Raw genomic sequence first — 24178 nt, forward strand, 5'->3', positions numbered from 1 at the left:
GATATAAAAGACAGCTACGTTGTGATACATGCACCGGAAGGAGGGCCCTGATTTCTGCAGTGTTCAGCACTTCACCAAGTGGGATTTTGCTAAAGCCGGGGTGGGGGGAGAGGCGGCTGAAATTGCACCGCCCTGCCCTTCCCAGGAGTGCACGTGCTGTCAGTTCTGCATGCAAGTGTGTGAAGGCTCTTCTGTGTCCTCAGGTGCCTGTCCCAACTCCCAAGCAGTATTTGACTCTGGCCGCTCAGCAGGTGGGGTAAACAGAAGCTTGCTGCAGCCAAACTAAATGGTGCTCGGGAGCTCAGGCTGGGAGTTTCCATGCTACGTTGAAATGCCACAGCCTGGCTTAGCGTCCTGACTTAGCACCTCCCCATTCGTGAGCAAGCTGCTGGCCGCCCTTCTTTATTCAGGGGGCTTTGGGATTTATACCTGTAAACAAGTCTGTGTGAAGCCGAGGGAAAGCTACAGGCACCCCAGGGTCACTCAGTCACCCCAAAGCTTTGCTACCAGTAGTATTTACTGAGAGTCTGGGTGCCCTTCTTCCTCCTCCCTGGGGAAGACTTGAACAGTCCTTTCAGGAAATGCCAGCTTGAGAGAGGTGCAGAAGTCACCCCCTGCGCCTCTGTAGGAGGGCCCAGAGCATCTGTCTTTCCCCAGGGTCTGAGTCACTATTGGTCCTACCACTGTCAAGTGCCTACATCCAGAATTCAAACAGGGAGTTTCTTCCTCTGCCCGCTCATAAGAACAAGTAGCCTCAGAGGCACTAAAATTGAAAACTCCAAGCCATGTGGCCTTCACTGGACTGTTTGGATGGGAGGAGGCAGAAGCGTTCCCTGTTGCTCTCATTGCCTCCTGGTATGGATCTCCCGTTGCCGCCACCCTTGGGCTATCCATCATATTATTTGCCCTGCTACAGGGAACTCTTCAAGGGCGAGGACCAAGTCTCTCATCTCCATTGTTCCTCAGCACCTGGCACAGTGCCAGTCACCGTACTGGCTCTAAATAAGCATATAGATGAGTAAGTGAACCAAAGGAGGGTTATGGCAGGGAATGCCAGTAGGCCAAGGGTCAGAAACCTGGCATTTTCAAAAGTTGTTTCTCATTCATTTGAGCTTATGAACCTGAACTGTGTGGCGATCTGGGCCCTGCCTGAGTTAGCTTGCAGAGCAGCCTGTGTGACCAGGGAAGGTTTCTGACGGGTAATGGCTAGAGAGAAACACGCTATTCGGTTCTCTTTCCACTTTCCTTTGGAATAAATGGTAGTCTACCTGTGCCTTGGTTTCTCCCATTTGATATTCATGGGCCTCTGAGCAATCTGTCCCCTCTCTCTCCCACCTGGGGCTCCAAGGAGGGTGGCATGTTTGTAGGAGGGTTTCCCTTTGTTTTTCCAGGGCAGTTAGTCAATTGATACTTGGCCAGCTCTCATGGAAGTTACTCCTTCTGAACCTTAATGAAACCTCAGGGGCACTAGCTCAGCTAAAGCAAAACTATGTATAAGAAGTGCTTCTGTAGTTAGTGACAGGACTGTCCTCCCTGTCAGAAACCAGTGTGACCACTGAGTCGTCCCCTGCTCCTTCCAGACTCTAGAGCAGAGGCTCTAATCCTGGGCCTGCCCTTTAATCACCTGGATGTATTTTTAAAATATCAAAATCCTGTCCCTACCCCTAGAGATGCTGCTGTATTTGATCTAGAGTCAGAACGTTGGTATTTCTTAACAGCTCCTCGGTGCTGGCAGTATATACTTGGGACCGAGAACCACTGTCTCAGAGAGTCTTCACTAGTAGGGGCTGTAACAGCACTTGAACATTCTAGCCCCCCCACCACCAAGGAGGGTGGAAGAGAAGAGCATGTGTTTGCCTTTTCTGCACACCCCGTCGCCTTCCTTAGCTGGTTCTGAGACCCCGTTCCCAGGCTGTGCAATTGATGGCGCAGTGCTGCCGCGTGCCCCGCCCTCACCGCTCACACTCTCTCTCACTCGGCCCGCCGCTCTTAACCTTGGGCAGGTGACCAGAGCAGAGATAAATATCTGGGGACAGTGGTTCGATTTTGTTTCAGAGGGCATTAGTGAGGGAGAACAATCCAGAACTGGCTGTGCAATCGAAGATGAATATTTCCCTTAAGATTTTAGCTCAAAGAATGCTGGCCCACCGGCTCCCAAATATCACACCCCATCCTTCAGGAGCAGAAGAGTCTGCATTAGCAGTGAGAAGCAAGGCCAGACACGAGTTGAAATCCCAGACAGCTTCCTACCCTCCTTCCATATCTTGTCAGATATTTCAAGCTTTAAGGCCTCATTTGTGCTCTGCCTACTTGGCTGGCTGTTCTTGCACTTGAGCGGCTTGTTTGCCTGGACAGGTCCAAGCTGTCTGGGCCATCAGCAGCTGCACCTCCTCCCTCGCGCCTTCTGTCTGAGCCAACCTTGATTCACAGTAGTGCAGATGGCCCCAGCCTCATCCAGCGACGTCTGCCACTCCCATCCCTCTCCTGCCCCGCTTTCCCCTAGACGAAGGGGCTGGGCCACGCCTTGCCCGCAGGTCAACCTGGGGCTCAGCTGAAGACCACTCTTAGTTCGTGCTCTGGCATATTAACCTAGGAAACATGACAACAACTTTACCTGAAGCACATAAGACAAGGGTGCGGCAGGGCCTGAGTTCACGTTGTGTAGAAAATACTTTTCAGCCTGCCTCAGAACTAATCTGTTTTTGCAAACATGCTTAGTTCCACCCACTCTGCTTCCTGAGTATTACTGGGAGCTGAGAGAGACGGAGGGGAGCGATGGTGCCAGATAGCACCTTTCCTTCTTTTCCTTCCCTTTCCTCCCTTAAATGTAGACTTGACAACCTCTTGGTGAGCCACCTCTCAGCTCTGCAGTCCAGTTCAAGGTGCTGAAAGGTGGTGCCCTGTGATACACCATTGTTATCAATCCGTTTCCTTCTCCTTGTCCCTCTCCAAGAGAGATGAAGTGATGGGGAACAAATGTGAGAGGGGTTGTGGGTGACCTTGTACAGAAGAACGCTGTGCTGAAGTAGCCCTGGGGCCTCACTCTGCCTTTCCCCACGGTAGCTCACTGCTGAGCCCGTGGGCAAGGCACAGGGTGTTCCATCTAGTAGGTTCTCTCTGAGAGAGACCCACACCCATACCCTCTAGCAACAGCCGGCAGCAGGGAGGGAGCACTACTCCACCTGTGTGGCTTGGGATGGGGCACACAAAGCAAATAAACCAGCTTATTTCCGTCATGTGTAAACCTAAGGGACCCCAGCAGCTTTGGAATGCCATTGGTTTAGCAGTACTAATATCCACATGATTCATCCTGAGGCTTACTTAGCTGTTACATTATTTCAAGGCTTTTTTTTTTTCCTGTGGAGAAAACTGTCCCTATCCTAGGCTGCTTACACAGGAACATAAGCCCCCAAAGCCAACTGTTTTTATAGGGGAATATCAGACCTGAGATATATTATCCTCTGGGGTGTTTTCTTCAAGGTAAGGATGTTTTTAATCCTTAATAATGATAAAACATCTCTGCTGGCACCCAACAGCCAATAACATACTGACTAAAGAAAACAGAGGCTACTTGAAGAGGTATCTGCTTTTATCTCCATAGTTCCAGGCCAGGCTTTTGGTGAGTGCTCTCTGTCCTAGCGAACATTGGGGCCATGTGGGTGAAATGGGATCAAGGGGCCTTATTCCACTCCAAATGTCATGGCTACCTACAACCTAGAAATGGGGTCGGTTCTCTTCTGCCCCACTTGTCAGGTAAGGAAGAAAAGATCCTTTGGCATAGTCACTTACCCAGGAACCTTTTGTTTCTCTGATGCCACGTGATAGGTATCACCAAGCTGGTCAATTTCATATTCTTCATGGCTTCCCTGTAGCATTATATGTTGTTCTAGCTTTCTGCTACCGTTGCTGCTTAACCTCCTAACCACAGGAAATCTACTCTTTTGGATCTCTTGTTGTCTACTATGACCACATCTTAGTGACAGGCCTGCTTTTGTTTTTGATCCACAAATTCTAGTCAGTTAACACTGCTGGACTGAGAATGACTCATGGGCACTCTCATGAGTCAGGTTCTCAAGTCCAGGTTCTTGAGTTGGGTCCCAAGGACCCAAATTGACAGTATTTGAAAGTAACCATCAGATTTGTAGCCAGAAACCTATGGCAGTTGCACCGCCACCCCATCCCCAATTATATGAACGAGAACGGCCCTGGAGTTGCCCAACTCCAGTCAGGGAGACAGCAGAGCTCCAGAGGGGGGTGCTGCCTTTCCTTCCTGCTGGGTCCCTCGTAACATAAGAGCAAGTTCAGAGGCTTGGAGACTGGGATAGGAAGCTTCTGCCCCCATCTTCTGCCCTCTGTACTCACTGTGGCACTGCCTGCCTGTAAACCTGCCACAGCTCCCAGACCTGCTCGTGCTGCCTCTGTCACCTGGGTGTCCGCTCGATGCCAGGATGCCCTGGACCTGAGAGGGTGCGTAAGGATGACTGCTAAGTGCTCAGGAAGATTTTTCCTGTTGTCTCAGTACAGGGCTACCTCTCAGCCTCCACGTGTAGCATTCACTAAAGTTTTAGACCTGAGAGATGGCTTTATTCTCCCAGGGGACAAATGGGGAAAAGACTCCACAGCGGATATTTCCGGGGTCTTAATCCCAAATGGAAAAACCCACTGCCACGCTCTTGGTGTCTCCTACTCTACGCAGCACGCCTGATTGATTCCACCTCAGGCCATTTCACGGCGGCAGCACTACTCGTGGGCAAAATCCTCACCCCCGTGGCAGTCTGTAAACTGGAGCAGTAAGGCCTCAACTTCCAGAACGGAAAGGAGATGGAATGACCTCGTGGGGGTGACAGGTACAGCACAGCCAGCATTTATTTGGGTTGTCGATTTCCACATACGAAATGGTTCCGGTTGCTACTGGACTCCCTTGCCTCTGTGTGATGGCCGCGTTCCGTATCAACCGTGGCATTCGTGCGGGGACGGGGGAGAGAAAGCTTTGCTTTTGCTGGCACCTGAAAATGGTTCTCCAGGCAGCACGGAGTTGCCAATGGGGAACTGCTGAAGTGGCACTCCGGAGAATCACCAGGGAGACCCCTCTATCTCCTGCCAAGCCAACCAAACCCTGCCCGTGCAACACTCTGAATCACACCTCTCCGCAGCTTCGTTCCTCCTTCCCCAGCTCAGCACACTGCGCCGCCTTACGGGAAAGTCCTGGGTGTCAGCAAGAGAGGCATATGAGGAGAAATGAACCGATGCAGGAAGGGGGAGTGCCGCTCAGTCATCTTTTAAGTAGAAAGGAAAAGGTCATCAGAGCCGTACGGGGCCTGGGTTGGATTATCGTTGACTCTGCCTTGCCGCAGCAAAGGGGCCAGCACCGGGCACTGCCAGCCCCATCCAGCTGCTGACAGCCCAAGCACAAAGAAACGCATGCTCTGTGTACACAAATGGGTCTGCGTGTCAGCGTGAGCCCATTTTTAGCCCTTGCCCGGGAAGGGCGGCCCGTGACATAGTAATTTAATTAAATTTGCCTCCCTCCATGGCCCACATATTTGAAGAGGTTTGGGGGGAAATGAATCTGGCTGAGGAACATTACCCTGCCGCTCTGGCACTGCCCCAGAGCCCAGCCGCAGGACCATAAAGGGTCTCGCCATCCTGAATACGGCCCAGGGCATCTGTCTGCACCGCAGGCTCTCTGGCCGGGCTGCCTGCTGGCACATCTGGCGAGGCAGCCTCTGGAAGCACTCCGTCTCCATCACAGGGAAGCCACCGGGGGCAAAACAAGGGGACTCCCCACCCCCTACTCAAGACCTGCCGGCAGCAGCCTCAGCAAAAACTAGGGCCGCAGTATTAGCTTTCCCCACTGATTCAGTGTCTGAGAAGGGAGAGGGCAGAACGGGAGGGCACCACAGCCTGGGTAATGGCTGTCACCCCGATTTCCACGTCAGCCCACATCCTTGTACTTCTGCCCTGGAAATGATCCATATTTAGGGGCCGGAATTGATTCCAGTGAACTTCTCACCATGTTTCACATCTCAGATGCTCGTCAGTTTTTGTCCAAGGTGTCTGAGCTCAACCCACCCCCACAGTCCACACCCCAAGACCTCCCCCTGCTTTCCAACCAGCCAGGGCTTGTCTTGCATTGAGTCCATCACTCCTCTGGAGGCACCAAAGCTTTCACTTTCTCTTTTCCCTCTTGTCCAGAGTTCCCGCCCTTCTCTTATCAGTAACCTCTAACCTCTTACTCAGCCTTTCATATCCTAGGTCAGCAGTACCGTGCCTGCTGGAAAAGAGCATTCTTTCTCCTTCTCTTTCTCGCTCTCTACCAAGAGCACATCCTCCTGGCTGGCTAATCTCTCCTGCGTAATGATAGCAGCACCTCCGAGAGAAAGGGAATTTCTCTGGCACAGTTTGTCTCAACACCAGCAGAACACAGGCTGTTGCTTAGGAGTGGGAATCATTAGAGTCAGGCCATTATTGGAGGGGACCAGCCTCTAGGGGAGCTAGCAGAAATTACCACTCCTTAATAGACAAAAACTCATTTGCTTGAAGCCCCCGCCCTCCTCTTTATTTCTCTGCGTTCTCCACCTCCCTTCTCTTCCCAGCTTTGAAGTCAAAAAAGAGAGGTAACGCTATCCCATCCAAGATGGCAAATTTCTGCTAAATTAACTTGGTTAAAAGATCCTTGGTTGAAAGCGGCTGTTCTTTTAGAATGTTTCTACTGGGACTTGGCTTAAAACCATCACGAAGGAGACAGATTCTAATTAAATGTATGCGATAAAATTATAGCCAGGACCACTCCATTTCCCAACAGAGGATTTGTTGATATGGGGGAAGAGGAGACATTTAGTAGCCTCTTAGACTCTGTTTCAGGGAAGGCTCCGAGTCAACCTGGGCCGTCTAAGCTTTCCCCGCAAGGGTCCCCTCGCTTACACAGTACTGGGGAAGGCAAGCGACGTGGAAGCAGGACTCCAGACTTCTCTGCTTGTCAGTGGTCATCTTGACCTTGAACAGACCTCTAACATGATTTAGCTTCTGTATGCCTTCCCTGCACAGGGATACGAGTTCTTTACCTCACAGCTTTTTTTTGCTCTTGTGAGGGAAGGGGGAATGGCATAAGCAACAAATGTTCCTTTTAATGTATTACCCGTTTGGGCTGCCATCAGAACTCACATGCCTTGGAACATCTGTGGTTGAAGAGAAAGGAAAAGTTGCCTGATTCCTCAGCGCTAGCTGTTTGAATGAAGTCACGAGTGGTCACCATCTCAGAGCATTAAGCACAGATAAGGTACTGGTGTGAAAGGCCTTCCCCTTCTCTCCCTGGAAGCAAACTGTAAGGGATCGTACCAAATCGCAAACTCCAGGGGCACTAATCACTTTGTGGTTTCTGTAAATGGCACCCGCCGGATTTGTCAGTCACCGTGGCGCTGTTGGTGTTCAGCAGTGCTGGGTTGAGAACCCAGACACCAGAGATCTGGTCTCTGCATCACCAGCTATGTGACACCTAGGAAAGTCCCCTGGACTTCATTTTCCTCATAAGTAAAATAAGGGGGTTCAGTTCGATTCTCTGAGTTAACTTGGAAATTCCCTTCCCGGTTTCCACATCTCTGAATTTTGAAGCTATAAACCATCACTCTGTCCTCAGTGTCTTGCCACCCCAAGGTTGGCCAGCCTTGATGACACCCCCGGGATGTGAAGGTGCCCTCAACGGACATGATACCACTGGTCAGAAGAGATGTGGACTTACAACAGGAATGTGGCATAGGGACTAAGGAAAGGGAAAGCTACCCTGCAGGCACAGCAGGCTGAGACAAGAAGAGTATGGAATAGGCCAGTTCCTTATTCTTCTTGTTTTCAGGCTTCTCTGTAGCTTCAGAGCCTTCTTCTGACACACATGCATAAGATACACCCAGTACGTGCAGTCACTTCCCTCATCAGAGTAACAAAATGAAATGCAAACATGCTTCAAGATATCTGAGCCTTGTCATGTGTCTCCAAGCCCCCTCCTCATTTCTAATTAAAAAATTAGAATTCCCTGATTCCTTTAGCAGTCTCTTCCTTGGCCCTCCCTCCTTTCTTATTCCAGACTCTCCCACTCCATCCCCTTAAAGAGATGAATTGGAAGAATATGCTGTCATGTCAGAAGGAAGCCATTGTCAAGTCTCACAGCAGAGCTAATAGGATAAAGTATTATCCGACTTCCCTTAAGTCCAGAAATTAAGTCTTCTTGCAATGGTAATAGATTATAACTTGTAACCACTGCAGCTGGTAGGCTGCAGGAACAGGCTGTGTATATCTGAGGCCTCAGCTCCATTTCTGGGCCTGTGCTGGGCCTTTTGTGAGGGACACACTGAGCATTCCTGCAAACACTGCTGCCCTATCCGTGCAAGGAACTGCCTCTGCGGAGAGCTGTCTGTAACTCATTCAGTTCACCTACAGGGCGGAATCTGAGTGGGAGAAGCTGCCTGAATGGTCTTAATGAACCTGGATGAGTAGATAGGAGAAGGGAAGGAGCCAGACCCTTGAAGACTCTAGGAAGAAGTAGCCGGAGGCCAAGAAACCAAACTTTGCATAGGGAACAGTTAGTGTGTGGAAGCTCTTCTCAGTCATCCGTGCTGACTCATTGAGCAGGTCGAGTGATTTAATCTAGTGACTACATCAGCACCAGTGCAGACATGGGGAAACCAGAGGTGAGACCTTAAAGGAACTTTCAGAGACTATAGATGAAGGAGTTGCCTTGGAAGAGAAAACGCATGAGGACTGTCGGAAGAAAGAGCCATCAATCTTCTAGAGTGGAACGATCTTGCAAAGATGGCCTAGGTCCTATGATGGCAGATGACTGTACTCAGATGGGGATTATAGAGGGAAACACCCTGATATAAGAGTTATTGGGGCACCTGGGTGGCTCAGATGGTTGGGTGTCTGACTTCGGCTCAGGTCATGATCTCACAGTTTGTGAGTTCAAGCCCTGTGTCAGGCTCTGTGCTGACAGCTCAGAGCCTGGAGCCTGGTTCGGATTCTGTGTCTCATTCCCTCTCTGCCCTTCCCCCACTCACACTCTGTCTCTCTCTCTCTCTCAAAAATAAATAAACATTAAACAAATGTTACTGGAGGGTGCTACTTATTAGTGGGGTTATAAGGAGGTGAGTGAGTATTAAAGAAACTAGTGGACCAAGGACTGTTCCTTTGGCATTTGGTAATAAAATCTCTAGTAATTGTTCTAGTATTGTTCCTAGGTGCACAGAATGAATGACCATGAAAGGCTAACTACTACTCTGCTCCATCTAGTCCCCACACCTGGCAATAGAGCAGCCTTTCCTCTCCATGCTTCCCTACTGGAGGGTCGGAAATCTTGATGGGGTAAGTTAGGGAAGACACCATCGTCTCAAATGCTAACACTGTTTGACAGGAGAGCTTCTCCCAGAGATGGCCCCCATAGGCCTCAGCCTAATCTCTCTGACTCACTGCCAGGGTCCATGTCCTCATTTTTATGGAAAAACACAATTTATGTAATACCCTCCCTCTGGAGTAATACTCTTTTCGTAGATCCGCAGTGACTTGCACCCACTTCTCTCTCCCTGTCTTTGCCCTCATAGAAATGAGGAACCAGGTTCAGTGCAGACCCCTGAGTGAGCCGGTCAGGGTCCAGATTGGGTTACGGTCCTAAGGACTGGGCTGTTTCCCCCTGGCAGTTGGCCAGCCTGCAGGATAGAGAACAGGACTGTTGTGGGTGGTTTGGCCCAAGTACTGACAGCAGAGCTGGCATGTACCGGAGCACAAAACCTGTGATCGTCCGAAAATCGAATTCTAGCCACTCATTAGGAAATCAGAATGCTTTCTCTCTTAGACTTCTCTTGGAAAGTTGATCTCCCGGCTTTTCTTCTCCTCTGTGCCATGCCACGGATATCGGACTGGTCCTCCCCCATCCAGGGTCCAGCCAGCCTCTTGCTTGCTAGGACAGCGGAATCTCCCTGGCTTTCCTCCTTAACTGCATTGCAGACCCTTAGCCTGTCTATCTGCCATATAGCTCCATTCTGCTCTCACTTGCTCAAATTCTGGTCTTCTTTTCTGCCCTTTAATTCTGCTTTGAAGCCCCAGTAGCTCCTCTCTGTCCTGCCTTCTCCCTCCAGGTGCCTCAGCCCTCCCCTGCCCTACCCTTGGTAAGGCACCCTGACAGAAAAACAGGGATAGGTGGAAAAGCCTCCAGGAAGCTTATCCTCTTAGGAAAGGAACAAGGTTTCTTAGGTAAAGGATTCCTGGCCCAGCCCTCAGCTTGTGCATCACCACCAACAGCAGCACCTTTCCTTTCTTCTGGCTTAGCGCAAGGAAAGGTAATCTCTTCCGGGACGGAAACGGCACCTTGGGCCAGCTGGAGAGCTGGATTAGGGAACAGAGCACAAGGCACTGGTTTCCTGGAGGGAAAAGTACAACCCCTCTTTCCCTCTGGGCCTGGCCTTGGTTACATGGTACTGTCCCCCTGTCCCCAACTTCTGAGTAAGCATCGTTCCTCTCTGGAATAGCTCAATAATGTTCTCTCTGGGCACAGATGAGGTTCTAGAATCGAGGTGGTAGTGACTGGGGGCTGGTCAGTTGGTCCTTATGTTTGTCATCAGATAACTACCAACAATACAGCGTTACTACGTGATGCCAGTCACCATTCTTAAGTATGACTTTATACATATAATTTCAGTTTTCACAACAACCTGTGAAGCCGTGAGATCGTAGATACTAATATGTCCATTTTACGTATGAATAAACTGAGTATTTATCCAAAGTCACACAGGTAGTAAGCGATGGAGCTGAGATTCAACCCAGGAAGACCAGATCCAAAGTCTGTACTTGTAAGCACTATGCTATATTGCTTTATAGATATGTAAATCTCACTGATGTGGTTCCTGAAGCATTTGTCGCTGCTTCAAGAAGCAATTTGCTTCATTTGAAATTTAACGCAAAGATGAAAACAACCTTAATTCACTGCCCAAACCCTTCTCACCCCTTCAGGGGTAAAGGGTGTTTTCTGAATGCATGAAGACCAGGAGAGGTGCTTTTGAGCCAAAAACTGCCTTGCGGTTTAGCTGAGGCAGGATTTAGAAATGGCGTGAACAGTGCCCGCATTAGCCGATGGCATGGAGTGCTGAGCGCCAGCAGAGGAGATAAAATCAGACATATGTTTGGATATAAATGTTCTCTCTCTCTTCTTCTTCTTCTCTAATTTTAATCCCCTGCTGCTTTGTTGCAGTAAAATGTTAGGGCCTTAATTGTGGGCTCTTGCCCCCTGAGGTAGTAGTCTGGGCTGTGTAAGGCCCCCCTTAGCCCTGTCCTAGTCTCTGTCCATCTCCACAGAAGGAAGCCAGAACTCTCCACTGTCAATGGCCATGGACTCTGGACCTCTTCCCCACCAATAACAGGAATTGTTTTGCCAGGGACTCTTTACTACATTGTTCTACCCAGCACCCAGCAAGTTCTTGGCCTCAATACATGTTAAACAGCCCTGATAAAGCCAGTGTCTCTAGACCTTAGAAACTGTCCTGTCTACTCTCCCTTCTTTGATAATAAGATGCAGCGGAACACCGAAGAGCGTTAAAAGGCCTGGAGCAGATTATGGGAGTGGCAGCCACAGCATGGCACTTACAGAGCTGGGGCTGGGGTAGGTACAGTGGAGGAGAGACGTTAAGGACCCCACCCCCACCCCCACCCCCACCCCCCGACAGTCTCATTGTTGAGCCAAATAAGCAGAAACCATTCCACTGTGGAGAACTTGCTCTGGTAGGTGCTTTAAGACCTCTGTCAATCCTCAACTCTGCAGAGCTTCCAAGGCTGAGGATGGGAGAAGGCCAAGCTACCTTTCCCTTTGTGAACACCCTGCCTGGTCTAACGTCACCCTTTCTCCAGCAGCCGTCTGCCACTGAACCTCCGAATCGGAAGCTGTTATGTACAGTCCTGAGGATCTAACCCCTTAGTGAGCACACGTGGCCCTTTGGCCAGCTCTGGGGCCCCCTGTGGTCAGAATTCTGGTCAGACCTTGGGGGGCAGTACAGCCAGTTCTGAAGGAGATTGAGCACCCCAAAAAGGAGAAGAGAACACAGCGATATCTGGAGGAAGGTCCCATTTTTACTGCACGGTGGCGGGGAAAGAAATAGGTTCTTGATAGCCCAGAAGAGCCTGAGTGAGGAAGGCACATTTGACTTGGGAGTCCAGAGATCTTGGTTTCAGTGCCACCTCTTCCACTGACTAGCAGTGTGACCTTGGAGAGATCTTTCAGTTTCTCTGGTGCTGTTTCCTTGACCATAAAATGTAAAAGGATTAGACTAAATGATCTTTCATGGCCCTTAGAAAATTCTTTAACTCCATATAATCAGCAGCAGTCTTTCCCTCTAATGTGTTGCTACAAACTACTCCCCTGAAGAGCTACCAACCCATGTCCCATAGCTTGGCCGTCAGGCCTGAGGATGAGTCACCAACACAGCATGAAAGCCTGCACTTTCGGTGCTCATGGGACTCCTCTCTGAAAAGCTGTCCCAGGTGCCTGCTACAAAGGAGGCAATACCCACCATTACGGCAATGGAGGTTTGCTGCTGTAAAAGCTGAAACGGTGCCCAGCTCAAAGAGTGGGCCCAGAGCAGAAAGGAACTACCCTTGCAGCCCTAAGGACACTTAAACCCAAGAACCAGATCTCAGTCTCCCCCACCTCCTTTCAGGTTTCTTCTGGAAAGCGCTTCTCCCTCAGATCCCAAGATGGCAACACACTCAGCCCCCAGGACAATGTTTGTTCTTAGGACTCTTCCCCAGGAATGTTTTAGGACCATTTCTGTACCCCTCCCCTCAGACCTCTGGTTCAGCCACAGACCCTTCATCATTCCAGAGCGACTGTACAATCCCTAACTATCCAAATAGCTGCCAAAAAAGGTTAGGAAACCTGGCCCCACATCCTCTGTTTCTGAAGCAGCCACTTTGTCCACAGTTGCCAATGAATGTGTACCCAGGAAGCTGTTCTGAACAGCCTGAGTTGTCTTGTGGTGCTGGGAAAGGGATAATTTCTTGGTTTTTCAGCTGGTCCTGGCCAAGTCCCACCCTTTACTCTGCTGCAGTTTTCTCGTGTTATCGGGGGTAGTAGCTACGGCGGTAAAAGGAGAGCCAGAGGGAACGTGTATTTGGAGCCTGGAAATGTGAGTGACAGTTTCTCAAGGTGTGCCATGCATGCACGCATGCTACCACAAACACTGAGACCCAGAAAGGACACATATCTACCCAGGGGATTAAGAATTGGCCCTTTTCTTAGCCAACTGCTGCAAAGTGCTGCCTGCCTCTCTCCCTGTTCAGTGCCAGGGAGATCACACCCACTCAGTCCCGATTCCCTGCATTAGTATAAAAACGCTGAGGAGACGCAGGGTCCCGGTTCATGCAGCCTCCCTGGACGTCAGTACTCGGTAAGCATCAGGAGACAGACACCCACCACCACCGAGACATGTTTGACTATTCAGCACCCAGAGAACAGAAGGAACGCTGCCTGTGGGAAGTTTAAGCCAAACAGCATTATTGCAGACCTCTTAAATCCAGGTCCCCCAGGGTCTCTGGGTAGATAGAGCTGGTGCTGCCTGACCAGCAGCTTCTGCTGAGGTGGCATTTAACTTCTGGCCTGGTCCCAGGAGCTGAGGCTGACCCATTTCCCCTGCTTTTCCAGGGCATCAGGAATTTGGTTCTACCCCCAACAAAGCCAGGGACTAACACACTTAGCTTTTGGAAGGTGCACTAGAATTGGGGTGCTTTTTATTTAAGCTAAGGAAAGACTGTTGACAGCTTTAGCATTTTCCCATACTTGAAAGAAATTTAACATTGTCTTCCCCTCCCACCTTACGTCTCCCCTCCCTTTGCCTTTTTTTCTTTAAATAGAAATGACTTGGTTAATGCTTATAAGGATCTATAGGACCTTATTCAATTTAACCCTTTGGGGACATTGGATTAAAAATTGAACAATATTTATTAAAATACAAAAATACACTTTTCTCACATTACAATCAGTGTTCTTTTGTTGGCATTCCCCCCCACCCACCCATCCCACCCCTTTCAAATCTGAACCCTTTATTTCTTTTTAAAGCTAAAATAATAAATGAAAGAAGTTACAGCATTAAATGGACCAGAATAACAGAGATCTCTGCCTTCCCCGCCCACGCCCACCCTTTCTCCTCCACCTCCTCCTGAGGTCGGCCTGGGAGAGGGAAGCCTTCCCCCCACTGTGCCACGTTCCACAGGACTCCTTGCAGAACTCACTTCTTGTGTGCATGTATATCACTTCTGTTTTAACTGTGGATTCACATCTTTTTTGTGAACCATCCTGTTTAGTAAAGGCTTCATTGTACTTGAAATGAGCCTGTGCCCTTTTTCTCTCTCCACTCATGTTCTGCCCCCACCCCATCACCACAACCAGTTGACATCAGCTGTAATAATCCCTAATGAATCAGCATTTAGAATAGTCACCAAATCACAAGCATGAGAAAAGCTTCCACTCCCCCAAGCTCCCCAATCCCAGCCTCTCCTCCTTCTCCACCTTAAAACAAACAAAACCTTTATAAAAAATCATAAAATGCCATCATTGTCTACAATCATTTGTCAGATACCGGGAACAACAGGTGGACATGGCACCATGCTAATTTATGGCCTCCTGTGAATACATTCTCTCTGCTTCTGCTCTCCCTTCCCACCCCCCCTCTGTGGCCGCACCCCCTTGGGGGGGGGCCTCCTCCCCCTCAAGGGAAACCCTGAATAGACACATGCCCTGCAGAGAGTGGGTTAAACCCATCTGCAGGAATCTGGTGCAATGTGAAAGCATTTGACTGAGAGCTACGCCAGCCCCCTTCCTTCTCTGCTCCTTCCCGAGGCGCGCTGTCAGGCGGGGCACGCGCGTGTCCCGGTGCACAAACCAAGGAGCCTTGTGCACATGGACAGACGGAAAGACCGAGCCCCTTTAAGGAGTCATTTAAATTTTGGTGGTTTTCCTGTTTAAAATACATTTACAGATCTATCTTCCCCTTGGCCTCTGAAGAAAAAAAAAATTATTGCCTCTCAACACTTCAGCACAGTACAAATTCTCGGTGCTTTTTTTTGTATCTCTTTTTAAAATAAATTTGCAAAGACAGCTCTCAGCTTAAGAAAGGTGTCTATAGAAATGGGTATTCCTGTATGCTGTGAAGCATCTTCTAAAAAATGACAGTCTACCCCCACCCCCACCCCACCCCTCAGCAGCCCACACCCTACCTCTTTAGGGATATTTGTTGTTGTTTTAGTTTATCTTAGGAGTTTCAGCCTGGTATCAGAAATCCCTTCTGGCATCATAGCAAGTTGACTTGTGGCTTCTACCCCACAACGTTCCCAAGAACCCCACTCCCCCCTTTAAATAGAACTTACAAGTTAGAAAATAGTTTTGTTTTGAATTTTTGTTTTTAAATTTTAATATAATCTGTTTCTTTTACCAGCCCGTAGATTTAATATAGAAGCATATACAAGAAAAAGTCTCTCCCCACTCTGTACAAAAGTTGCTGTCTTGTGTGTATGTGTGTGTGTGTGTGTGTGTGTGTGCATTCTATTGCATTTTGTAAGTTTTTGGGGGGAGGGGAGTCATATTTGAGTTTCCTGTACCTTGTCCTTGGTATGGGTCTGAATTATATAAGGTTCAGAGATTGTGGTGACTGCGGGGTGCAGAGAGTTCCCCAGGCTGTTTTCTGTCCAGTGGGCCCCATGTGCTGGTTTGTAGGTGTTGTAGTTAATATGGTCATGAATTGTGGGCAGCACTACTGCCCCCTCACCTGATACACCGGACGGAGCTGCTGTTGCTGCCGCAGACGCCGCCGCTGGGATGTCTTCGTCCACCTGGATGATCTCAACTGTCCGGGCGGCTGTGACTGTACTCCTCTGCTGGTGCCGCTTACGAAGTTTGTAGAAGACAATCAACATGGCGGCAGCTAGCAGAGTCACTGCCACAAAGCAGCCAATGATGATCTTGGTGGTCTTCATGACTTCATCCAGGCTGGTCTGCATCTTATCATTGGTGTCTGTCGCGGGTACCTGCTTGGGCACACGGGTGGTCTGAATGAGCACCGTGGTGGAGGTGGTATATGCCGGCTGATAACCAGTGGACGTCGTAGGAACAGGCTTGTACTTGCGCGTCGTATCCTCAGGTGAGATCTCAGTGGTCTCCACTGTGACTGTGGTGAAGAAGCTGTAGTTGGAGGTGTTGAGCTCGGCCGTGCTCACGTTGAGGTAGGCCGAGGCGTTGGAGTTGCCTGCCACGTTGGTCACCATGCAAGTGTATACCCCGGTGTCTGAGAGCAGCACGTGGGAAAAGTTCAAGGTGCCGTCGTTGAGGACAGAGATCCTCGGGTGGCGGGAGGCGTGGCTGAGCACTGTCCCATTGGGCAGCAGCCACTTCACGGAGGACATCGGGGGAGTCCGACACTTAAGTTCCGCCATCCGACCCTCGGAGATGTTGAGATCCCGAGGGGCATCCATGATGAAGGGGGCAGAGCACTGGAAGGAGGCCTGGTCCACCTCCACCAGGTATCGGCCACGCATGTGCAGGGGAGCATGACAGCGGCCGCAGCAGGTAGAATTGGTGGGTATGTACTCCCGAAGCCACCAGGCTAGCCACAGAATGTCACAATCGCAGTTCCAAGGATTGTGGTGTAGGTGCAACTCCACAAGGTACCTCAGTGGGGTGAAGAGGTCATGGGGCAAAGAAGAGAGGTTATTGTGGGCCAGGTTGAGTTCCACAAGTGAGGCCAGCCCATCAAAAGCGTTCCGCTCAATCAGGCTGACCTGTGAGTTCATGACCCATAGCTTCTTGAGGGAGCTGAGGCCGTGGAAGGAGCCAGGCCTGATCTCAGGGAAGTGGTTCCCTGACATCTCCAGCTCCTCCAGCCCCACCAGGGGGGTCAGATTGGGCATATCTTTAATGTTGCACATGCCCAGGTTCAGGTACTTGAGGTTGAACAGTCCCTCAAAAGCGCCCTCAGAGATGTACTCCAGCTTCTTGAGCTCCCCCAAGTCCAAGCGCATGAGGGAGGGCACCCGGTTGAAGGCGTAAGAGGGGATGCTTTCTATGGGGTTGTTGCGAAGCCAGAGCTCCCGCAGCTTGGACAGGTACTCAAAGGCCCCACTGGGGATGACTGTCAGCCAGTTGTCAAACAGCTCCAGGGTGTTGAGGCTGGCCAGGCCGTTGAAGGCCCCCACCTCGATCTGCCGGATGGAGTTCCTGCCCAGCTGCAGGACCTCCAGGTGGTGGAGGTGGCGAAAGGTGTCGGCCTGGATCATCTGGATATTGTTTTCCATGAGGTTGAGGTACCGGGTGTTGGAGGGAATACCCTGAGGGACCTCGGAGAGGCCCCGACGGGTGCACACCACCTTGCTGAACTGGTTACTGCACGAGCAAACGGATGGGCAGTTCTGGGGCCCGGCGGAGGCGGCAGCGGCGATGGCTGCACACAGAATCCACACTTGCGCCGTGAGGTAGACGACGGGGAGCAGGACGGCATTCCAGGTGTGGTGCACAGTTACCTGCCACAAGAGCTTCATGGTGTGGCACGTTCATAATTCACCATCGCCTGGGATTTTGGCTCGGAAAGGAGAACCAGCCCTACCCCGGCTTAAATGAGCTAGGAGCTCCTCTTTCCATCTGGAGAAGGAGGTGGGGAGGGGGCGATTAGAGAGACGGAGCGGACCGGCGGAATAAAAGCATGCCCAACTAAAGCGTGGCCCCTGTCTCCAGCCCCCCTCAAGGCAAGCCCTCGGAAAGCCGAGACTTTCTCTCCCCCGCGGCAACCATCCCCACCCAGTGAGTCGCTGTCACCTACCTCGGAAGGAAGGAATTGGCGTGGTGTCCTTAAGCGTTCTCCACGGGAGCCGGCCACGTCGTTGCCATTCTTACTTCTTAGTTTTAATTAACAAAACGGGGGGAGGGGGGGAGTGGAGGGGGCGGGGAGGGCGGAGGGGAGGGGAGGGGAGGGGAGGGGTGGGGGAGACAAAATGGCTTCTAGTAAATCCGGAGCAGGCTACGGCGAAGCAGCGGAGTTGAGGCGCGCCGGGGAGAGCCGAGGCCCGGCGGGCTATGCAGGTGCATGCCCCCCCCTCAGCGCGAGGAGCGGCGCCACCAGCGCTTCCCTGCTTTGTCCTTGGACCCTGGCACCGGCTCGCACCAGCCACGGGGGAAGCCGCTTCATCGCCGGAGCGTGCCTCCGGCGCCCCCAGCCCGCTCCCGCGGCTGCCACCCGGCGGGGGTGAGGGGGCGCCCCGAAGCCTCCCAGGCCGCGTTCGCTCGCTCGCTCGCTCGCTCGCTGCTGCGCTGCCCCCTCTCCTTGTGTCGGCGGTTCCGGCCGGAGGCAGCTGATGCAGTCGTTCGCCCGCGGGGCTGCGAGAGTTAAGAGGAGGTGTTCGCGGCTCCTTCGCCCTCCCCAGACACACACCCCCTTCTTTGCTCGCCTCTTCTCTCAAGGGTTAAAAAGACCAAAACTGGGCTTAGTTTCCCAGCCCGCCGTCTGCCGGCGCGAGGAGCAGCAGTCCGTCCAGCCCCCTGAGGGTCAGCGGCGTGGAGGCAGCGCCGGGACCAGGTCCGCCGGCCGGAGAAGCGCGCGGCGGCCGGGTCGCGCCCGCACCGCAGGCCCCTTCAGGGAGTCCGGGGGCGGGCGCGGGTCCGGCGGCGGCGGCGGCGGCCGCAGCCCCCGGTGGCGCGCAACCGTCCGCCGCCGCCCGCCGCAGCCGGGCCCCCGGCGCGCCGCCGGCTCTGGCTTTGTGCGGAGGGAGCGAGTTCCGGGCTTTGGCTCGCGGCGCCTTCAGTGGCTGCGCCGCCCGCGGACTGCTGCAGCGGCCCGAGCGCCGGCGGTGGCGTGAGCAGCGGGGGTCGCGGCTGCGGGGAACGCTCCGGAGCCCGAGAACATGGTCCGCGCTGGCTAGCGGCGGCGGCGGCGGCAGCAGCAGCAGCAGCAGCAGCAGCGGGGCCCCTGCGCTCGGCGCCCACCGTCTCCTCCTCGCGCCGGGCTCGCGGTGTTGCAGGCAGCAGCCACGCAGACTGCTCTCTCATCCTTTTGTCCTTCAGTCAGAACGTGAATGTACTGCTGACGCATACTGTTCTGGGGAGAAGATTAGCGTGATGCAGTGCTCTTATGTATTAACACCGCTCCCCCTCCGCCGCCTGCCCTCGAGGGGTTAACGCCGGCGCCTTCCAGCGCCGCGCCGCGCAGCCCCGAGCTCCGCGCCTCCGTCCGACTCCCTCCCTCCCTTCCTTCCTTCCTTCCTCCCTTCCTTCCTTCCTTCCTCCTTCCTCTCTCTCCCCCACCCCCCACCCCCCTCCCCGGCGCTTCCTCCCCGCCCCCTTTAGGCGAGGGGAGCGGAGCGGGCGAACGAGCCGGAGTGAGCGTCAAGTGAGGGGCCGCGCGCAAGTCGCAGGCGTTCGCAGCTATTTTGGTCCAGCCGAGGGAGCCGCCGGGTGGCCGCTGATAGGCTGGAGCGGCGGGGCTGCTGCGGGAGAGACCGCGGTCCGTGCCCCGCCCCGCCCCCGGGCGCCGGGCCCCCTCCGGCTCCGGACGCGGTGGGCTCCGGGGCCCGGGAAGCGGGTGGCGCGGCGGGGTTGCTGCAGTTGGCCGGCCTCCCGCCCGGTCCGCGTCATCCTCACCCCCGCCGACTGCTGACGGGGCGCCTGGCCGCGCGCGGCCCGGGCAGCATACGCGGAGTTCGGAGATGCACGGTGGGGACGCGGGGGCGGCTGGGGCCTCTTGGAGCCAGAAGACCGAGAGCCTGGGCTCCGCGGGCCGCCCCGCGCTGCCGCACAGATGCACATTCGTCCTGCGCCCCCCCCCCCCCGCCCTCGCAAATTTTCTCACCCTTCCTCGGTTTTAACTTTTAAATGGTAGTTTTCTTGATGAGGGCTGCAGGGAGGGCAAATGGTGGAAGGAAAGGCCAAGTGTGGGGACCCCGGGGAATGACGACCCGGGACAGCACAGCAGCCGGCAGGCAAGATTGAGGTGAACTACCAGAAACCAGGGGAGAACCCGTTCATTCACGAGCGGCAGCCACCGCTTCTCACTCTTCGCAGCCCAGTGTCGCCCTTTCTCTTCCCCAAGCCTTGAGAAAGGTGGGTCTTAAACCTTCCGCCCGAGGGCTTCACTAGCTGTTCTGTGTTGCTGGGTCTCAGTGAGAACTGCGTAGCAACCTGCTTCTCCTTGTGGCGAAGAGACCCTGGGGCATCTGACAGCCCAGTGTGGGAGAACAGGACTAGGTCAGCCTTTTCCCACCCCCGAAAAAGACTGCCCTTTTCTCTGCTTTGTGGGGGTGGAGCCATCTGTGGCTAAGCCCTGGGAAGCCCGTAGAATATGGCATTGGCTCAGTATTGCTTCTTTTCAGGCGCTGCCTCCAGACTCTTCTCCGTGTGCCCCCACCCCTCCACCTGGGCAAGCTTGCTTGTTAAACCCCTGTCACCTGCTTGTGGGCTAATCCTGAAGAATGAGGAGGTCCTGGATTTCTCAGCTCTGAGTTCAACCACGCTCATATCTCGGGATTGCCTGCTACCCAGTAACCTGGGCAAGGAGTTCTTGAATTCCTGGAAACAGTTCTGTTGTAGGAAAGCTGGATTCCCCATTGTTTACCAAGACCTTTTGATCACGCATTTGCAGTCAAATAACAACTTCAGTCGTTCATATGCTGCCTTAAAATTACGTAGTAAATGGCGGAGCCAAGATGTGAACCCTGGGAGAGGGCAGATGTGTAGGAACTTGAGCATGGAAGTGATTCCCCAGTTTGCTCCCAGTGCATGAGAATCCACGTTTCACTCATGTACTTCAAAAGTCATTTACTAGGATGCTTATCTACTACTGCTCTACCATACTAAGCATAGATGCTTGGGTGGATGGCTGTGGACATAAAGATGTCTATCTGGATCTGTCCTCGTTCAGTCTTTGTTTATCAAGTGAAGTAATTGCCAGAGTTGTCTCCATTTTACAGACGGAGGTACTGAGCACAGGCGGGCAAATAACACGTTCAAGGTGGTACGTCCACAAAGCAACAGAGCCAACATTTCAGTCTGGTCTCCTTACCCTGAGCCCAGTGTTTTCATCGCTAACGGAAATGTCCATTGTGTCTGCACTGCAGAGAGTAAATGGCAGAAGCAAAGTTGGGGGAAAGACTGTATTAAAAAGTTCAGTCAAGGCTATATGAGAGAAATAGAACGAAGGGTGGGGGAGGAGGGGCTGAGAAAATACATTCTTTAACTTGTTTACTCACAATAACTAATCAAGAGAAAGAATGAGAGAAATGGAGGTAGATCAACCCTGATACCAGGCTTTATCTGGGCTCTTGAGTGGCTCCTTTTGCTCTCTTTACTAAAGCTTCATCTGTACGTCATCAGCTTCAAACAGGGCCTCCCCCCTTAGAGATCCAGGGAATGTAAACCTATCCTGATAGGGATCTGTGGAGGAGAATCAGAAGCTTACTGGTGGGAGGTTCCTCTCCTGGCCACAGCTGGCATTGAGCCCGTAGCATGCCAGAGGACACCCTGGCCAGAGTCTGATAGCACCCTGGAGTACATGGCTGCCCCTACCTCCTCAGGCAGAAGAGGGGCTCTGCCCAGACTGGTTTCCTGCCAGTGTAGGCAAACTCAGACCCCATCTGTTCACTCCAGGCACTGCCAATGAAAGGTTATGCCCCCATACTGTGTAGGTGGATGGAAGGGTGGGCTACCTCGGATCAAACCAGTACTGAGTAATGAGGTTGTCTCCCAGGAAATATTTGCGAGTGATGGATGAACACGAACACGCCAGGGTTGGTGTTGGAGTTCTAGACGGGGCTGCTTTGCCCTCTGTAGGCCCGCTGAGCTGAGCGAGCACCGTAGAAGCTACAGACTAGACTGAGGAGGCTGTGGGGCCATGGCAGCACACGGCCCTTCTGAACTGTGAGTGGCGCTGAAACCTCTAATCCTGTAACCTGCGTATCATTTAGCCGTCGCCTGTTGCTCTTCGTGGCCCTGGTTCCGACAGCTTCCTCGGTTTGGAATGGTGCAACCAGGAAACGAAGAGAAGAAGAGTGCTTAAACTGTGAGAGGAAGAGAAGGAAGAAACACTGAGTCGAGAATGTTTCCACTTGTGGTTTCAGAGAGAGACTGGTGTCATGAAGTGATGAGGCAAGGCCCTTGTCAGCAACGTGGTACCTGCCCTGAGATTGGGAGACCTGAGTTCTGGGTTTTCTGCCACTGACTAGACAATGTGACAGATCTTAAAACAGCTCTAAACAGTTTAAGAAAATAGACTAGAATGTTCCTTCCAGCTCTTTCCGGCTCTCATAGTCCCTGATTCCCACCTCTTCTCAGATACGTAGCTCTGTGGAGAAAGTTGATCCATTGGGATAGTAGCCAAGTCTTGGAAATGAGCCACAAAGTTGAAGAGAACGCTTCCTTTAGTTTAACGTAGAGATCTACATTGCCAGAGCAGAGTAGATCGCACTTTGTCTTCCCAGCTACTGAAAAGGCTCATAGATCACAGAATATTAAAGATACCTTGGAGATCAGCTGGACTCAACCTCCCACTAATCTCATTAATCAAGTTCAGAGAAGCTTAGTGACTTACGTAAAGCCACACGACTAGTACCAGAGTCTGTCATTTCTGAGCTCCTTCCCTCAGTCAGGACGACAGTGTTTTGGCATTTAAGCCTGGGGCTTGAAGATTTTTCCGAACACCTGTCTTCTGTCGTCTTATGTGCAGGTGGTATCCTTAGACCTTGTTGGACTGGGACAAAGATAGGTCTTCACTAGAGCCAGTCTGCCATTCTGAGTGACTTTGGAATCCTAATAAGAAATGAAAGAAATGGTCATTCAGGGGACTGACTCTAAGAGGACCCTGGACTACCTCACTCAGCCAGGATAATTGGGCTCCTGGTAAATCCCAGAGCAGACTACTCCCCACCCTGACATGGATCCCTGAGGCATTATCTTGAGCAGCCACTAGATGTCCATAATGCCTCATAGGGTTTGCCAGGAGTGAGCAGTCTTCGGCAGGGTACTACTTTGGCCCCCGATAGGCTTTTGGGCCCCTTAAGGTAGGTCCCTCAGTGGTAGAAAGATCACATATGCTCTGAAACCCTCGTTCCTGTTTTCAATACTGTTGGGCTGCCAACCCTACTTAAGCACTTTTTCCATGTTTATACTTTTTATTCTTCCATGTGAGTGAGGAACCGAGCAAGAGCAGACAGAGGAGGAGAAGGTATTTGGGAAACAAGAAGAAAGGAGAAGAAAAAAAATAGCATGGGAATCATCCTCCACAAAGGGAAGGAAAGACATCAGTTGATTGGTGAATCAGCAATAACAAAATAGTGTAGGAAACAGTCTGTATGGAAATAGTCACCTCCTCCTACCCAAGGCAATGAACACATGTTGTCTATCCGCTCCCTCCTGCGTTTGCATCTCTCACTCACACCCGTGTATGCAAATACCCCTTCAGGGTCAGTAGGTCATGAAATTTCTGTTTAGTGGATAAAGTCACCATTGTGATAGTAATAAATAATAATAATAATAATAATAATAATAATAATAATAATAATAATAATGTTTTTCTTGACTGCTCCTTTAGTGAAGCTGTGGGTATGCTATTACTACCCATAGTTGTGACGGAAATGGATTTTATTCCTTGAGCCCGGCGATTCAAGGTGACACAGTTGTTCTAGAATTACCTACTCTTCCAGGTGCCCTCGGAATCCACTATTCTTTTCCCCCAAGAACTCTGTTCCTTAAGGAAATAAGAAGGAAGTGCACAGAAAAGCACTTTCTCTACAGGTCCCATCCAGAGCAATTTGCAAAAGCCTGAGCAAAGAACAAGATGCTTAATGAGAAGGGCAGAAGAAACTATAAAATAGTAGGGACTTTCCCTCTCCAGAGGCTAGTTTACCGGGGCTTATGATTTCTTTGTGGGCTGCCAGGCCTGAGTGAAGGGAGAAACCTCCCAACGCCCACCCCCCACGCCCCCCATGGCCTCCTCTTTTAGAGAAGGTGGTTTGGTGCCTATTTTAGCCACAGTCTCCTGTGTGTTCAAACAGACCAGAAGCCTTAGAAATGTTCACCTCTGCAGGTACACTGGCCCATGATAGGCTCTTGTGTTCTGTCCTTCTGTTTAATTCCCTTTGGATAGCGGTAAGCGTAATGATGTCAGCAGCATCTCCTTGG

General features: G+C 51.8%; 2 protein-coding genes across 2 annotated transcripts in view; one reads left to right on the top strand and one right to left on the bottom strand.

The window, feature by feature from the left end:
- SND1 (staphylococcal nuclease and tudor domain containing 1) overlaps positions 1 to 24178 on the top strand; it is a 422592-nt gene that overhangs the window by 345307 nt on the left and 53107 nt on the right. The gene's annotated exons all lie outside the window — the stretch shown is intronic.
- LRRC4 (leucine rich repeat containing 4) lies at positions 15239 to 17902 on the bottom strand. The gene is made up of 2 exons (XM_007089921.3): positions 17835 to 17902; positions 15239 to 17656 (listed from the first exon to the last, which is right to left on the bottom strand). Exon 2 carries the CDS (start codon positions 17554 to 17556, stop codon positions 15604 to 15606), a length of 1953 nt encoding a protein of 650 aa, XP_007089983.1. The 5' UTR covers positions 17557 to 17656; positions 17835 to 17902; the 3' UTR covers positions 15239 to 15603.

Source organism: Panthera tigris, chromosome A2 (genome assembly GCF_018350195.1).
Source record: "Panthera tigris isolate Pti1 chromosome A2, P.tigris_Pti1_mat1.1, whole genome shotgun sequence".
NCBI classification, from domain to species: domain Eukaryota; kingdom Metazoa; phylum Chordata; class Mammalia; order Carnivora; family Felidae; genus Panthera; species Panthera tigris.

What these genes read in the sequence shown, in the direction of transcription:
- LRRC4 (XM_007089921.3), bottom strand. Translation starts at nt 17,556, where the DNA reads ATGAAGCTCTTGTGGCAGGTAACTGTGCACCACACCTGGAATGCCGTC.